Source organism: Nerophis lumbriciformis, linkage group LG12 (genome assembly GCF_033978685.3).
Source record: "Nerophis lumbriciformis linkage group LG12, RoL_Nlum_v2.1, whole genome shotgun sequence".
NCBI lineage: Eukaryota > Metazoa > Chordata > Actinopteri > Syngnathiformes > Syngnathidae > Nerophis > Nerophis lumbriciformis.
The window spans coordinates 27,120,328-27,139,045 of record NC_084559.2 but is presented as its reverse complement, the minus strand read 5'-3'; the positions used below and the strand labels follow the sequence as shown (position 1 = coordinate 27,139,045).

Here is an 18,718-nt window from a genome sequence, read left to right as displayed (position 1 = left end):
TGCAAAACTGCCGTTTTATTCAAAGTTGCGAAGTTGAGTAGAAACGTCAAAAAAGATGGCGGATGAACCGAGGCGAGTTGTGCTGGTGTGTACACCGAATTAATCATCTTAGTCTAATCCATTAAGACGCTGCGCATGCTGCAGTATCTCTTACGTTGCCACGTGTACTTTTTATATTTCAAAGGTTTACCGCATGCTGTCACTCGGCACACTTCACTTCACAATTTCCTTGTCAGAACTGTCACTTTAAATCTACTGCAGACATTTCTGTATCCTCAAGGTGCAAATCATGTTGTACAGTACAGTACAGCGAAATATCAGCACGCCGCAAATTATTTGACACGTGCCAAGATTTTAAAATGTTATTTCTAGAAATGTCCCTAGTTTTAAGCGCTATTTACTTATCTTTAGTTAAAGTTAAAGTACCAATGATTGTCACACACACACACACACAAGGTGTGGCGAAATTATTCTCTGCATTTGACCCATCACCCTTGATCACCCCCCTGAGAGGTGAGGGGAGCAGTGAGCAGCAGCAGTGGCTTTAGTTATTGACTTTACAGTAGAGTCTTAATTGTAGCACCCATCCATCCATCCATTTTCTACCGCTTATTCCTTTTAGGGTAGCGGGGGGCGCTGGAGCCTATCTCAGCTACAATCGGACGGAAGGCGGGGTACACCCTGGACAAGTCGCCACCTCATCGCAGTTAATTTTAGCACGAAAAATTATATTTTGTCTAGTTTAAAAATGTCAAAATCGAGATAATAACCATTCAAATAAGATATTTTTGTTTTCCCAACATTTGGTTGTTTTCTTCCTGTCGATGCTTCATTTAAGAATCGAAAATTGCTTCCTTTCAGAATTAAATACTTATTTTTATCTGCACATTTTTAGACAAAATGTTAGAATAATTATGTATATATTATCACACAACTTTTATGCTTAAGGGCCGTTGCTATAATTATTGTCATTTGTGCTGAAGTGGTATTTTTCTATCTATCCAAAAGATTGCCAGCCGTCTCGTATCAGTGTTGTGTCCAGACTCGGCCTGCTGACTGCCAAGGCCGAACACCGCCGTGACGCAGACAGAGCAGAGACGAGGCGATATCACCAGCGTCAATACATTTGCATTTTTGTATAATCATATATTGTGTCTAACTGGAGTTGTCGAGGTTACCCCCTTTCCTCAGAGACAGCTTCAGTGATGTAACCAGGGACCTCCCAAATAAATAGAGGAAGCACGCGGCTGGACTTTTAGAACGTAGTTTGGATCTGTAACTAGAATACAGCCCAAAACACATGTCTCCTTAATTGAGCCAAATTGAACTCTGTCTCTGCATGATTCCTTGCTTCTCGTCTGTTTTAATAGATGTCATCAGTGTTTGAACCTGACACGTACAACTGTTAATTTAAGACATCTTATCGAGTAAAATTAATTAGCGGCATGGACAGATAATTTCACCAGTTTTTAATTTGTCCTAAAATCTAGTCTTTTCTATCTTTCTTTTTTTGTCAGCTCTTTTTTGCAGTGCAGTGACAAATGGAGTGATCGGCGACACAGTTCCACCTTTAACGTCATATTTATTGTTATTTAGTTACTCAATAAAACATATACAGATATATACAATATGCAGGAAAACAGACAACTGCACTTTACTTATTATTCTTAAAAAAGTAAACAAAAGAAAAAAGAAAAAAAAATCCATAAATTGCTGTCACAGTCCTCCATCTATAGTTTCAGAAATTCCAACTCAACAGAAGCATTATTTAAAGATTACAAGATTGCCCAACACACAGCAATTTTTTTTTCTTATTATACATGTGCAATACCAATAGCCATTTTTTTTTCAATTCCCTTATTAAAACTATGCAAATACCTCAGTTTCAGTTCCCATTGGCTGAATTGTTGACAAGCTCATGAATAAATTGTTGGAGAAAAATGGAACTATATCTTGAAGATGAGCAGCAGCAAATGAAACAGGAACAAGGTTGGACATGGAGGCAAATAAGTTATATTTGCACCACAAAAAAAATAAAATAAAATAAAAAATAGCATACATTCATGCATATTCATATTCTTCTGATACGCTTCTGCATTGAATCCACTTCTTTTGAGGGTGGAAAATGAACAAGATATGATCAATTCAGATGAAAGTTGGGCAAAAAAGCAGCTGCTTACACTGGAAAGGTTCATCATACTGTATATATTTACATTATATTTCTATGTATATGTGAGGTACATAGAAGGGGAAAAAAAAAAAACACTGCTACACAAATACAGCCAGTGGTAACTGAATTGATCTGCTTTTGCTATCTCATCATTTACTTCAAAACAAAACAAATAAACGCAAAGGAAGGAGAAAAAAAAATCGTATATGTAGACTTGAGGTTTTCCAGATTGGGCGTGGAGCCTGCAGTGTGTGAGCGAGTGACTGCATGTGACGAAAAATATTTGGATGTGTGTGTGTGTGTTTGTGTGTGTGTGTTTGCGTGTTTGCATGTATGTGTGAGCGTCTCTCTCCCTGAACAGGCAAGAGGTGCTTGCAGTTTTCCACACTGACATCTTACATCACATCACAATCATCATTCTTTGCTATTTGTCTCGGAACTGTCCTTAGTTCATCCTCTTCTTTTGCGGTGGGTCAGCTTTTTTTTACATTTTTTTTTATTTGATTCATTCAAGTCAGTGCTGCCACAAACGTCCCGAATCGGTTGGAAATATCAGAGTGGAGAGAGCGCCACGAAGAGACGGGCCCTCCTCGGCCCTTACTGTCCCCCAGCTCGTCCGTGCAGTGGACGGACAGGCACTGAAGGTGGTTCCCGCCGCCTCCACTGCCAGCCCCTGGGGGCCCCGCTCCAGCCTTACTCTGGGACAGCTCGGATTCTGCAGGCAGACAAAAAAAAGGGAAAACGGTTAATTATCAATACTGAAATAAACTGCAACAAAAAGACAGTGCAATTGACAGTGCAATACATTTTCATAACATGGTCACTACTGCCTAGTTTCTCTTGTTATATTCTTATTTTTACTGTTATATTTTTATTCTTATTGTTGCTTTTTCTTTTTATTCTTATTGTTATATTTTCTCTTTTATTTCCATTTATACCACCATTATTTACTTTGCTGGAAAAAAATGTTCCTGAGGGAACTCTCCTGAAGGAATCAAGTACTATCTATCTCTCTATCTATCCATCTATCTATCTATCTATCTATATATCTATCTAATACCACTGTGCAAAATCTATTATTTTGTTCGATTAATCAAATAATCGTGTACAACACTCTAATAGCCTCAATGTGCATTTTAGGGAAAATAGTTACAATAAACAAAAATGGTCCTGCATTTTTAACCTTCATTCTTTTTTGTAATAAATGCACATTAACAACATTGCACTTTTAACATGTGTGCATTAATAGAAATAAACAAATATCGGCGTTTCCCTTCCACACAGATCAAGGCAATAGGGCTGAACGATTGATCGTTTAATTTCATTTGCCAAATAAAGCTTTGATTGATATTATGTTGCTTTGATTAATCATTTATTGAGTGTAACTAATACAAAAATATACAATGAATTCAATTCAATACACATATATATATATATATATATATATATATATATATATATATATATATATATATGGGTGTATATATATATATATATATATATATATATATATATATATATATATATATATATATATATATATATATACACCCATATATATACATATATACACACATATACTGTATGTGTATATATATATATATATATATATATATATATATATATATACATACACACATATATACACACATATATACATACATACACATATATACATATATATATACACACATATATATATATATATATATGTGTGTGTGTATGTATATATATATATACACATACATATATATGTATATGTATATATATATACATATATACACATACATATATATATATATATATATATATATATATATATATATATATATATATATATATATATATATATATATATATATATATATATATATATATATATATATATGTATGTGTATATATACATATACACACACATGTATATAGTCAAGGTTTCTGTGGTTTATCCGTTATACAGTGCTCAATACAGAGGCTATATCATCCCTATAAGCGTGTTTCACAGGTTTCCCTGCTCGTCAGGGGATTTTCATTAAAAATAAATAATAGAAATCCCCTGACGAGCAGGGAAACCTGCAAACAGGCTTGTAGGGATGATATAGCCTCTGTGTTTTTTCTGACTTAACGTATATATATATATATATATATATATATATATATATATATATATAAGGTTTAGTAAGTATGAATTGATGTGTGATGTCTGTCGGAGTGTTTTCATGCATATTTGTATGTGCTATCGTAATGTAATCAAGCTAGCATCATTAGCTTTAGCTAATATGCTAACACATTTACACATGTTTGTGTTAGTATTATTAACTTACAATGGCATTATGTTTGTATTGCTTCCTCCCACCTCCAAAGACATGCACCTGGGGATAGGTTGATTGGCAACATTAAAAAATTGGCCCTAGTGTGTGAATGTGAGTGTGAATGTTGTCTGTCTATCTGTGTTGGCCCTGCGATGAGGTGGCGACTTGTCCAGCGTATAACCCACCTTCCGCCCAAATGCAGCTGATAGGTTCCAGCACCCCCCGTGACCCCAAAATGGACAAGCGGTAGAAACTGGATGAATGGGGGCGTGGTTAAGAGGGGAGGAGTATATTTACAGCTAGAATTCACCAAGTCATGTATTTCATATATATATATATATATATATATATATATATATATATATATATATATATATATATATATATATATATATATATATATATATATACATATATATATACATATATATACATATGTCCCCCCGCGACCCCAAAGGGAATAAGCGGTAGCAAATGGATGGATGGATATATATATATATATATATATATATATATATATATATATATATATATATATATATATATATATATATATAAGAAATACTTGACTTTCAGTGAATTCTAGCTATAAATATATATTTATTTTATTATATATATATATATAAATAAAAGAAATACTTGAATTTCAGTGTTCATTTATTTACACATATACACACACATAACACTCATCTACTCATTGTTGAGTTAAGGGTTGAATTGTCCATCCTTGTTCTATTCTCTGTCACTATTTTTCTAACCATGCTGAACACCCTCTCTGATGATGCATTGCTGTGTGGCACGCACAAAAGTGCTTTCATCAAATACACTAAATGGCAGTATTGTCCTGTTTAAGAGTGTCACAACATTGCTGTTTACGGCAGACGAACTGCTTTACGGTAGACGAAAACGTATCTGCTGTTGTTGTGTGTTGTTACCGCGCTGGGAGGACGTTAATGAAACTGCCTAACAATAAACCCACATAAGAAACCAAGAACTCGTCCTCGATGATTCTACAGTTATAATGATTGGGCAGGCACGTTGTTTATATTGTGGGAAAGCGGACTCAGGTCCGCATGGAGCTGGAGGGGGCGTGGCCTCCAGCTCCGCCTGAATTTCGGGAGATTGTCGGGAGAAAATTTGTCCCGGGAGGTTTTCGGGAGAGGCGCTGAATTTCGGGAGTCTCCCGGAAAATCCGGGAGGGTTGGCAAGTATGTATAGGGTTCCCAATGTTAAAAGGATAAAGCCATTGTTTACAAATTTGGTAAATAAATAACCCAAAAATTTATATTTTGTTGTTTTCTTACTGTACCGAAAATGAACCGAACCGTGACCTCTGAACCGAGGTATGTACCGAACCGAAATTTTTGTGTACCGTTACACCCCTAGGATGGATGGATGGCCTCTTCTCACACGCCTTCCACACATTGCCTGCAAATCTGTACTGACCCCTGATCAGAGGGTCAAAGAGCACGGATAAGACTGCCCTTTAACCCCGCTTGACCCAATTTATTGGTCTAATGACCGTTCCGAGGTATCGACCCCGTGTCACCGCCATGCCAAGGCTCATATTAAACGGCTGCCTGGAGAAAAAAATCCATACACAGGTTGATTGTACATCATATTAAAAAATATGCCGTGCCACAGCGTTAATGCTGACGCCCGAGGTGCACGCTGCACATATGGAGAAAAATCACTCTGTCACGGAATGAAAAAAAAAAGGGGGGGGAAGACTGACGAGGACAGGAAGTGCTTTCCGAACCATACATCACCCGCCAATATGCAGTGGACTTGCCAGGCAAGGGAGGGGAGACGCAACTTGGAGAGAAGTAACGACGTGCTTTGGATTCTTCCTTCTAGCCAAGAGCACAGAGGAAGTGTTTGTGAAGACATCCAGTCTGATGACTCTCCCATCTCCTGTACGCACACCAGGAAACCTCTGCTTTTGCACTCTGCGGCGGATCGGAGAGTTGTGCGCAAAGACACGGCTCCGAGTGCGGAGGCCTGCGAGACAGGCTGAGTTACGTGTGTCACACATACGCCGCAGATCACAACTCTACGAGAAACAGGCGCACGCCAACCTCTATTGTATCCACCGTCATATTTCTCCTTCAGCAACTTTTTTTTTTCTCACCAAAAAAAAAAAGAAAAAAAAAGAAAGGTCCCATTAGTGTGCTACAGCTCTGGTGTGGAACTGAGCTGTAAATCATGGTCTGGCTCGCATTCCAACTGTGAGGTATTAGGCTAAATGGCAATCTCCATAAACAATGTGACATCACAGATGGTTTCAAGAAAAATTTAAAATGGTAAACAAAAACCGCCCATATGGGGACTTCCGAGAATTTTTTTTTAATTTTGTCTTGGATTGTCTACTAGTGAAGTGAAGTGAAGTGAAGTGAATGATATTTATATAGCGCTTTTCTCTAGTGACTCAAAGCGCTTTACATAGTGAAACCCAATATCTAAGTTACATTTAAACCAGTGTGGTTGGCACTGGGAGCAGGTGGGTAAAGTGTCTTGCCCAAGGACACAACGGCAGTGATGGCGGAAGTGGGAATCGAACCTGCAACCCTCAAGTTGCTGGCACGGCCGCTCTACCAACCGAGCTATGCCGCCCCTATACTATATATATATATATATATATATATATATATATATATATATATATATATATATATATATATATATATATATATATATATATATATATATATATATATATATATATATATATATATATATATATATATATATATATATATATATATATATACTATACTATACTATAAAAAGACTAGGTTTGTATGAGAAAAGAAGCAATTTAAGTTGTTTTCTTTTTATTCCTGAAGTAACTACCGTATTTTTCGGAGTATAAGTCGCACCGGAGTATAAGTCGCACCGGCCAAAAATGCATAATCAAGAAGGACAAAAACCATATATAAGTCGCACTGGAGTATAAGTCGCATTTTTGGGGGGAAATTTACTTGATAAAACCCAACACCAAGAACAGACATTTGAAAGGCACATAAACATAAAATAAATAAAGAATAGTGAACAACAGGCTGAATAAGTGTACGTTATATGAGACATACCGTATTTTTCGGACTATAAGTCGCAGTTTTTTTCATAGTTTGGCCGGGCTCCAGTGTGATTTATATATGTTTTTTTCCTTCTTTATTATGCATTTTCGGCAGGTGCGACTTATACTCCGAAAAATACGGTAAATAACCAACTGAGAACGTGCCTGGTATGTTAACGTAACATATTATGGTAAGAGTCATTCAAATAACTATAACATATATAACATGCTATACGTTTACCAAACAATCTGTCACTCCTAATCGCTAAATCCCATGAAATCTTATACGTCTAGTCCAGGGGTCGGCAACCCACGGCTCTAGAGCCGCATGCGGCTCATTAGCGCCGCCCTAGTGGCTCTCTGGAGCTTTTTCAAAAATGTATGAAAAATGGAAAAAGTTGAGGGGAAAAAAAAATATTTTTTGTTTTAATATGGTTTCTGTAGGAGGACAAACATGACACAAACCTCCCTAATTGTTATAAAGCACACTGTTTATATTAAACATGCTTCACTGATTCGAGTATTTGGCGAGCGCTGTTTTGTCCTACTAATTTTGGCAGTCCTTGAACTCACCTTAGTTTGTTTACATGTATATCTTTCTGCTACTTTCTAGGACGAGTTTTATGCCACTTCTTTTTCTGTCTCATGTTGTCCACCAAACTTTTAACGTTGTGCATGAATCCACAAAGGTGAGTTTTGTTGATGTTATTGACTTGTGTGGAGTGCTAATCAGACATATTTGGTCACTGCATGACTGCGAGCTAATCGATGCTAACATGCTATTTAGGCTAGCTATATGTACATATTGCATAAATATGCCTCATTTGTAGCTATATTTGAGCTCATTTAGTTTCCTTTAAGTCATATTAATTCAATTTATATCTCATGACACACTATCTGTATGTAATATGGCTTTTAATTTTTTGCGGCTCCAGACAGATTTGTTTTTGTATTTTTGGTCCAATAAGGCTCTTTCAACATTTTGGGTTGCCGACCCCTGGTCTAGTCTCTTACGTGAATGAGCTAAAAAATATTATTTGATATTTTATGGTAATGTGTTAATAATTTCACACATAAGTCGCTCCTGAGTATAAGTCGCACCCCCGGCCAAACTATGAAAAAAAACTGCGACTTATAGTTCGAAAAATACGGTATTGTCTTTTGGGGCTCAGGTGCAAACAAGGGATGGGACAGATCAGTTCTGATCAGGGTTCTATGCTGCGGATTCCGATACGATCAACCATTAATGCGATCGTTTGATACCAATACTGATAACTGCAAATATTGTAATGTATATATAGTGAATGCTATTGACAATTTTATAATATCAGCACAATATTTAAACTAGTTCCTTATAGGGTTGTACGGTATACCGGTATTAGTATAGTACCGCAATACTAATGGATCATATTCGGTACTATACCGCCTCTGAAAAGCACCGGTCCGCCACACGCCCCGTGGTATCATTCAAAACTAATGTAAAGTATCCAAACAACAGAAGAATAAGTGATTATTACATTTTAACAGAAGTGTAGATAGAACATGTTAAAAGAGAAAGTAAGCAGATATTAACAGTAAATGAACAAGTAGATTAATAATTCATTTGTCCTTAATAATGTTGACAAAATAATACAATGGAAAATGACACAATATGTTACTGCATACGTCAGCGGGTAAATTATGAGCCTTTGTTTGTCCATCCATCCATTTTCTACCGCTTATTCCCTTTGGGGTCACGGGGGCGCTGGAGCCTATCTCAGCTACAATCGGGCGGAAGGCGGGGTACACCCTGGACAAGTCGCCACCTCATCGCAGCCTTTGTTTGTTTACTTACTAATAAAAGACAAGTTGTCTAGTATGTTCACTATTTTATTTAAGGACAAACTTGCAATAAGAAACAAATGTTTAATGTACCGTAAGATTTTTTGTTAAAATAAAGCCAGTAATGCAATTTTTTGTGGTCCCCTTTATTTAGAAAAGTATCAAAATAATTTTCGTATCGAGACAACACTGGTTCCTTATTTTCTTCTATCACATACAATTGTAAACAAAACAAAGTCAGTAGTACACAATAAGTAAACAAAAGCCGATGGATGTAATTTGGCAGAGGGAGGCTGTTCGTATATTGAATGGAGACAAGTCAAACATCAGCACCAGGTGGAAAGCGGCCACCTCAGGGTGACCAGGAATGTCCAAACTTTTTCCACCAAGGGCCGTATAACGAAAAAGTCAAAGAATTCAGGGGCCATTTTGATGTAGTTTTATTTGGGGGGGGGGGGGGGGGGGTGCTAAAAACAGACATTACATATGTTTAAAGACAAAACTTATTATAGGTAATATGACAAAACGTATTATAGGTAACGTGTTATAGGTAATAAAAGTGTACTATTATTCATTTATTTAGGGCTGTCCAAAGAGCGGCCAGGTGGCATTTGTGTTGGCCCGCTACATATTTTAGAAAAAAAAACAACTGTAAAAATTTCAGAAAAATGAGCAAAAAGACATAATGTAATGAGAAAAAGCTGAATTGTTGATACTGATAACTAATAATCCAATTAGTCACTTATAACACAGAGCTATATCATTTCTGGTTGTAAATCTTACGCATACTTAAGACTTTTCAAATTTTGTATAACATGTTGAGTTTTTTCAATTACATTATGTATTGTTTACATTTTCTTCTTACATTTTTACCATTTTTGGATACGTACTTACTTTGGATACCGCTACTCTAGATCAACTTCAGATCTATCCGTCAATTATATGTTTTTATTTTTTTTGGAGCAATGACAATTTTAAAGTAAAAAAAAGTGCCCACATGGCAGTGTTGTGTGATTAGTGTTGGAATTGGGGGTTAAATCACCAAAAATGATTCCCGGGCGCGGCCACCGCTGCTGCTCACTGCTCCTCTCACCTCCCAGGGGGTGAAGAAGGGTGATGGGTCAAATGCAGAGAATAATTTCGCCACACCTAGTGTGTGTATGACAATCATTGGTAATTTAACTTTTAACATTTAGTGTAAAGATTTTTTTCGGTTTCAATTCTTTTTTTTACGGTATTAAATAATGGCAGTGTTTTAGCGTGAGGGGCTGGCGCCTTTGTGGGGAGTGGGCTTATAACAAGTTTACCCGGAGGCAGTTTTACCAGACTCTAAAAACACTGCAGTAGAAGGTCAACAGCCATACAGGTCACACTGAGGGTGGCCGTATAAACAACTTTAACACTGTTATAAATATGCGCCACAGTGTGAACCCACACCAAACAAGAATGACAAACACATTTCGGGAGAACATCCGCACCGTAACACAACATAAACACAACAGAACAAACACCCAGAAGCCCTTGCAGCACTAACTCTTCCGGGACGCTACAATATACACCCCCCGCTAAACAATACACAATCATATCATAAATTCTCTATAAACTGGATCATAACTAATAAATATGAGTAATTGGTTTAACGTTATTTACTTTGCTTTGAAGTAAATAAGAGGGAAGTCAGGGCTTCCCTGCTTCGGCTGCTGCCCCCGCGACCAGACCTCGGATAAGCGGAAGAAGATGGATGGCTGGACTTTGCTTTGTTAAGAGAATTTATACACAGTAAGAAATTAAAACATTTAATAAATAACATAAATGTATCCTAATAACTTCTTAATGCTGAAAATCTACTGCATATATAAAAAAAAACTATTGTGAAAGAAACAAAGTTGACCAGAGTGATTTACGAAGTAGTCAAAGTAATAATAGGAGGTCACACAAGATTTCGACACATACAGATCTACTCAAGATAAATGTAAAAAAAAACATATCTTTCTTTATAATTTCATATTTAGAAGCTTGTTTAAACTTAATTTTAATTTCTTCTTCTACGGTGTTTTACTTGCGTGCCCGAGTCCCGTAAAACTGCTTCCGGGTTATAAGCCCCGCCCACAAGCGCCCGCCCCTCACGCTGAAACACTGTCATTATTTTCATACTATAAAAAAAAGAAACGAAACTGAAAAAAAAAAAGAAACAACGTCGTAAAAAAGAGAAGCAATCATAAAAACCTTTGAAATACACAAAAACAATTAAAAGTGTACAAAAATATGAATATTGGCATCAAAAACATCCACCAAAAATATTGTATTCTTTCAATGTTTATATTTATTTGTTGCCAAAACAACTTTTTTTTATACCAAATAATACTGGCAGTGTTCTGGCTCCATTAACATTAAACTAAATAATAATGCAATCTTAAAAAACAGACTAAAGTTATTCATTTCATTCTGTACAAAAAAAACATTGAACAATTTGTTTCATATTACTCCAAAACATATCTAAACCCTTTAAACCACGCCCCTTTCACGCCTATCCCCCCTCTACGCAAGCAGTGAATTAAAGTGAAGTGAATTATATTTATATAGCGCTTTTCTCTAGTGACTCAAAGCGCTTTTACATAGTGAAACCCAATATCAAAGTTACAATTAAACCAGTGTGGGTGGCACTGGGAGCAGGTGGGTAAAGTGTCTTGCCCAAGGACACAACGACAGTGACTAGGATGGCGGAAGTGGGAATCGAACCCGGAACCCTCAAGTTGCTGGCACGGCCACTCTACCAACCGAGTTATGTCCTCCCTTCCACACTTCTGAAATCTAAATTTTGTCCCGGTACTTCTTTATATCTTTTGGTTTTTGCCCTCAAAGTCCTCACATAAGTAGGGAATTATTCACTGGGTTTGTAAACATTAAGAAAAACAACAAAAAAATATTTGTGCAAAAATGAAAATATCGACCTAATCACTCTAGTATCGATCATATACTGATACCACCCTTGGTATCAACACCATCAATTTATTGAATCGATCTGCCCTCCTCTCTCAACTCTTATTAATCTACTTGTTAATTTCCTGTTAATAACTGCTTACTTACATGTTTCCGTCTACACCAGTGTTTTTCAACCTTTTTTGAGCCAAGGCACATTTTTTGCGTTGAAAAAATCCAAAGGCACACCACCAGCAGAAATCACTAAAAAACGAAACTCAGTTGACAGTAAAAAGTTGTTGTCGCAATTGTTGGATATGACTTTAAACCATAACCAAGCATGCATCACTATAGCTCTTGTCTCAAAGTAGGTGTACTGTCACGACCTGTCACATCACGGCGTGACTTATTTTGAGTTTTTTGCTGTTTTCCTGTGTGTAGTGTTTTAGTTCTTGTCTTGCGCTCCTATTTTTTTTTGTATTTTCCTGTAGCAGTTTCATGTTTTCCCGCATCTCCTTTGTTTTAGGAATCAAGAATATTTCAGTTGTTTTTATCCTTCTTTGTGGGGACATTGTTGACAGTCATGTCATGTTCGGATGTACATTTGCTCCACAGTAAGTCTTTGCTGTCGTCCAGCATTCTGTTTTTATTGACTTTGTAGCCAATTCAGTTTTAGTTTTGGTCTGCATAGCCTTCCCTAAGCTTCAATGCATTTTCTTAGGGGCACTCACCTTTTGTTTATTTTTGGTTTAAGCATTCGACACCTTTTTACCTGCATGCTGCCTCCCGCTGTTCCCGACATCTACAAAGCAAATAGCTACCGGCTGCCACCTACTGATATGGAAGAGTATTACACGGTCACTCTGCCGAGCTCTAGACAGCACCGACACTCAACAACGACACATCGTTTGCAGACTATAATTACTGGTTTGCAAAAAATATTTTTAACCCAAATAGGTGAATTTAGACTGTATCTCACGGCACAGTGTGCCACGGCACAGTGGTTGAAAAACACTGGTCTACACTTCTTTAAGTTTACTAAGTTCTTCTGCCTTGGTGTTGTGTAAAGCCATTTTAGTCGCTAGCTTAACTATTAGCATGCCCGCTCTTGGCTTGCTCCCAGCCTGTAACATGTTTAGCCTCCTCCTCCAGTGATAATGCTACTTTGATAATGATATTTAAGAAATGCAGTTTATTTGCCGCAATACCTCCATTGCAGCAAATAAACTGTATTTCTTAAATATCATTATTATTATCTTGGGGGGGGGGTCGCTCCACATTGTGTATAATGACACATCCTGCCTCCAGGGGCCAGAGTGAAAATGTGGGCCATGGGCTAAAAGCAGCAATTTTAAGCACAAAAGATAAGTAGTCTAATCCAGTACTATCATTATTTAAGGTGGTGGAGATCATTAGGTTTGATAGGTGGCAACTAGTTAGCCTTGCGGACATGTGTGACAATGATTGTGTGGGCTTTAAAAATGTGTGAAAGCAAAACGACTCGGCAGGACGATTTGGGCACCCCGGTGCTAGTCGCTTGTCAGCCCATGCACTAAAAATAAAGGCATCGATCAAAGAAATAAAAAATTGAGTAGACTTTTAGGGATAGTATCGCCTTTGCATCATCAATAGCTCGTAGAAGGATCTTATTGGAGTGGAAATCACAGCTTGCACCCAAGGTCTCCCTATGGCTTAAGGACATCATGTTTTTCTTAGATTTAGAGAAAAATAAATATAATCTGAGGGGAACACTAAAACAATTTGACTTGACCCGGGGCTGCAGAATTAGTTACATAGCTAAATTAAAGACACTATAGGACAAATGTGACACTCACTGTTGACAATGTACCTTTCCACTTACCTCAACTCTTTTTTTGTTGTTGTTGTTTTTATTCAGTGACAATTCTCTGTATGTTTGTGATTTTTATTTTTACTTTTGTTTCTTTTTTTCCCTTTTTCTCGGGTATTGTGATTCTCTATCTGCTTGTGGTGAAGAGGAAGGCAGTACATTGCTACCCACTGTGACTGACATGTAGGACGGGGAGGTGGGAGGGAGTGTTATTATTTTACTTGTACTATTTTTCTGTAAATTATTTCTATTTTTTAGTATTATTATTATTTTATTTCATTTTGTATTTATTTTTATTTTTTGGGGGTGGGGACAAAAAAAATTGCAAAAACTGAAATCTAAGTAATATTAAATATCTCAAATAAGGGTGATATTTGCTTATTTTCTGTCTGATAAGATAATTCTTCTCACTAAGCAGATTTTATGTTAGAGTGTTTTACTTGTTTTAAGGGTTTTGGTCCTAAATGATCTCAGTAAGATATTACAGCTTGTAGCTGAGATTTGATGACCTACATTGAGTAAAACATGCTTGAAACTAGAATATCGACTGTTGCAAAGCTGTGTCATCAACACTCACAAGTATAAAACTACTTTTTTAAAGTAATAATTTCTTACTTCAAGCATGAAAAAAAAAATCATGATGCCGAGCGCATATCATTATATCAAGATAATGGCACTAGCTAGCATTTACTTAATTTAAGAATATTTTTCAACATGTTGAGCAAAAAGGTCTCTTTTATTTCTACCAAGAAAGGTGCACTTTTTAGTGAGAATATACTTATTTTAAGGTATTTTTGGGTTCATTGAGGTTAGCTAATTTTACTTGTTTTGGAAAGTCTTGACAAGCCAAATTTTCTTGTTCTATTGGCAGATAATTTTGCTTAGTTCAAATAAAATACCCCTAATTTTTGTATTTTTTTTTTTTCTTGTTTTTGAACCGTGACTTTTTGCACTGCATTACCTGCATTATGATTTACCTACCAAATGAATAAATAAATACTATTAAAAAAAATAAAGGCATCGATCAGCAATGGCAACCATGTATTTTTTCATGCAAATCGGCCGATACCAAACGGACGGGCGACCGATCGCCACATCCCTAGTTATTTGACACCTTTAACCTCTTAAGGGCCAAGCTGTTTGTTTACATGCTTTTTTTTATTTCTCTTTGCTTTTTGGGCTTATTGGACCCTAATTAGAATAAAAACTTTATATGGGGGAGGAAGGTTTTTTGGGTTAGTGCACTAATTTATTTATATTTTTTAGTATTATTATTATTTTATTTCATTTTGTATTTATTTTTATTTTTTTGTGTTAAGAGTGTTTTACTTGTTTTAAGGGTTTTGGTCCTAAATGATCTCTGGTGCACTGCTTGTTGATTTAATAAAAATAAAAAAAAACGATACCGATAATAAAAAAAACGACACCGATAATTTCCGATATTACATTTTAACGCATTTATCGGCCGAGACATCTCTACTAATTTTACTTGTTTTGGAAAGTCTTGACAAGCCAAATTTTCTTGTTCTATTGGCAGATCATTTTGCTTAGTTCAAATAGAATATCCCTCATTTTTGTATTTTTTTTTCTGTTTTTGAACACTGACTTTTTGCATTGCATTACCCGCATTATGATTTACCTACCAAATGAATAAATAAATACTATAAAAAAAAAATAAAGGCATCGATCAGCAATGGCAACCATGTATTTTTTTTCATTCAAATCGGCCGATACCAAACGGACGGGCGACCGATCGCCACATCCCTAGTTACTTGATACCTTTAAAAGAGCGCACACCCAAAACAGAGTGCACTGCTCGGTGCAAAAAGGGGGCTTTTGTTTACCAGCGTCAAACCCCCCCCCAGCCCCCCACCCCCCTTCTCCCGCCACACTCCCAAATCCCAGCCTGGCCAAGCAGCGAGGACAACCCAGAGAGGCAGACATGCAAGCTTGCCCCCCAGCCTGTCTGGACTGTGACCACTGGAATGGAAAAGTGGAGGATTTGGTAAAAGGTCAAGCAGCCAAGCCTCCCCGTTGTTTCCTTCCACTCTGCAAGGATTTGGGGGTAAAAAAAATTAAATAAAAAAAAATATCTCTCCCGAGGAGCCAACGTGAAAATGAGGATTTGGCGGTGCCACTGACGAGATCTAACATTTGCCAGAGGGGCCCGGTTATATGCACCTCAGCATGGCAAATCTGCAAACCACAACCCCCCACCCGCCCTCGCCCCCTGTTCCCCCTCCCTCCTGCCAGTATCGCCTCCCCCCTCCACCCACTCGCACTCCCTCGTCTCAGCGCCCTCCAGCAGCCGCCGGCAGCTCATGCTCGCTGGGCACAGCGGGGTCCGTACCGGCCTGAATAGGCAGCCAAGCGTTCCCTTGGCTCACAGCTGACACACTGCAAACTGACAACACGCTCGGCTAAAGACACACAACACGCCAACCGCTGCCGCCGCTGCCATACCAACACCAGCCCTCAGCTGCTCCACACACACACACACACACATGCACATATTTAGATGTGACCCCCACTCAGATTAGATGGAAGTTACTTATCTCGTAATAAAAACGGACGAACGCTCGCTTTGTATACTGCAAAAAGTCAGTGTTCAAAAACAAGAAGAAAAAAAATACAAAACATTAGGTGTATCTTACTTGAACTAAGGAAAATGATCTGCCAATAGAACAAGAAAATTTGGCTCGTCAAGACTTTCCAAAACAAGTAAAATGAGCTAACCTCAATGAACCCCAAAATACCTTAAAATAAGTATATTCTCACTAACAAGTGCACTTTTCTTGATAGAAAAAAAAAAGAGACCTTTTTTCTCAATATGTTGAAAAATATTCTTAAATTAAGTAAATGCTACTATATATAAATATATATACATATATTAGGGGTGTAACGGTACACAAACATTTCGGTTCGGTACGTACCTCGGTTTAGAGGTCAAGGTTCGGTTCATTTTCGGTACAGTAAGAAAACAACAAAATATACATTTTTGGGTTATTTATTTACCAAATTTGCAAAATCTTCCACCAAAAATATTTTTCTTAGTGGAATATTTGATGTGAAGTAATCGGGAACCTTGGATAGGTCAATAATTCATAATAACATTGATTTTGATTCAATATTATGTTTTGAGCAATGACAGTTTGAAAGGAAAAAAAAACAGCTTTGTTTTATTAGTCAACATTGCAACTTTTTCTAAATTACATTTAACCTTTAAGCTTTTTTATTTCACTTTTGATATGTTTTTGTTTAATTTAATAATATTTTTAGAATGTGCCGTGGGCCTTTAAAACATTAGCTGTGCGCCGCAAATGGGTTCCGGGGCACACTTTTGACACCCCTGCTATTGATAATAAAAAATTGAATCTGATAAATCTATGGATAAAAAGCAGAGCCTGGCGTTTATCATAACTCTCTCTCTCTCTCTCTGTCTCTGCCCCTCCCTCGTGAATGCTGCTGTGCGCACAATTAGTTTTGTTTTTAACCCCTTCTTAACCCTGAACGTACAATGAAAATACGCGCAACCCTAACTCAAAATGCCGGACCTTTGAGGCATGTAAGAAACTCCGCCCTGACAGCTCCGCAAAAGAGGACATGTCCGGTGAAAAGCAGACGTATGGTCAGTCTATCGTAGCCCGTTAGCTGCTGGCATGCCGTTTGTTGTGCCTCGGTGTGCATTGTTTACACAACATGTGGTACGCTACTTAATATAACCGTGTGGAAACTCGTTCGGTACACCTCCCGACCGAACCGGAACCCCCGTACCGAAACGGTTCAATACAAATACACGTACCGTTACACCCCTAATATATATATTCAGCCCGGCCCCCAGCCAAATGTTTTTTTATTGTAATTTTGAAGAATTTATCTGAATGTGCATGAACTATTTCTGTTCAAAATTGTCAAAAATGTCACATGTGAAATGTTTAAATATTAACTGTCCGTTTATTGTACTGTGCCCACTGTACTACTATATGAGTACGTATTTTCTATTGTTTCATTAAAAATAAAACCGCAAAGTCCATTTGGCTGTCATCTGTTTTAATTATGAGACACAATTGTGTCAAAGTCATGATTTTTTTGTTCATGCTTGAAATAAGAAATTATTACTTTAAAAAAAAGTGGTTTTATACTTGTGAGTGTTGATGACACAGCTTTGCAACAGCTGATATTCTAGTTTCAAGCATGTTTTACACAATATAGGTCAGACCTGGGCAAATTAAGGCCCGAGCCTTGAGCTTTTCAATCTGGCCCGCCAGATATTCCTAACTAATTGTTTTAGATTTTTAAGATCGAAAGTGTAGCTGCCCTTATGATGTGCAGTGATGTTTTCTAATGACCGTAAGTCTTCAACTATACTAAGTCTTTCAATGCTTGGAATCTGCATGATATACTAGTTACTATGGTCATCTAATTAGTTACTATGGTCATCTAATTAGTTACTATGGTCATCTAATTAGTTACTTTGGTCACTATGAGATATCTCAGATTGTAGGTGGAGTTTTTTTTTAACCTTCGCGTTCATATTTCACTGTTTGTTGCATTTGGTTGCGTTTCGGTTGATT

The 18,718-nt window shown here is 37.1% G+C and overlaps 1 protein-coding gene across 1 annotated transcript in view; it reads right to left on the bottom strand.

Annotated features, from left to right (window-relative positions):
• Positions 1-1,571: 1,571 nt before the first annotated feature.
• mn1b (meningioma 1b) overlaps positions 1,572-18,718 on the bottom strand; it is a 42,410-nt gene continuing 25,263 nt past the window's right edge. Inside the window, exon 2 of the mRNA XM_061986229.1 lies at positions 1,572-2,885. Within this exon, the coding sequence (XP_061842213.1) occupies positions 2,680-2,885 (206 nt within the window). The 3' untranslated portion in view covers positions 1,572-2,679. The remainder of the gene's footprint in view (positions 2,886-18,718) is intronic.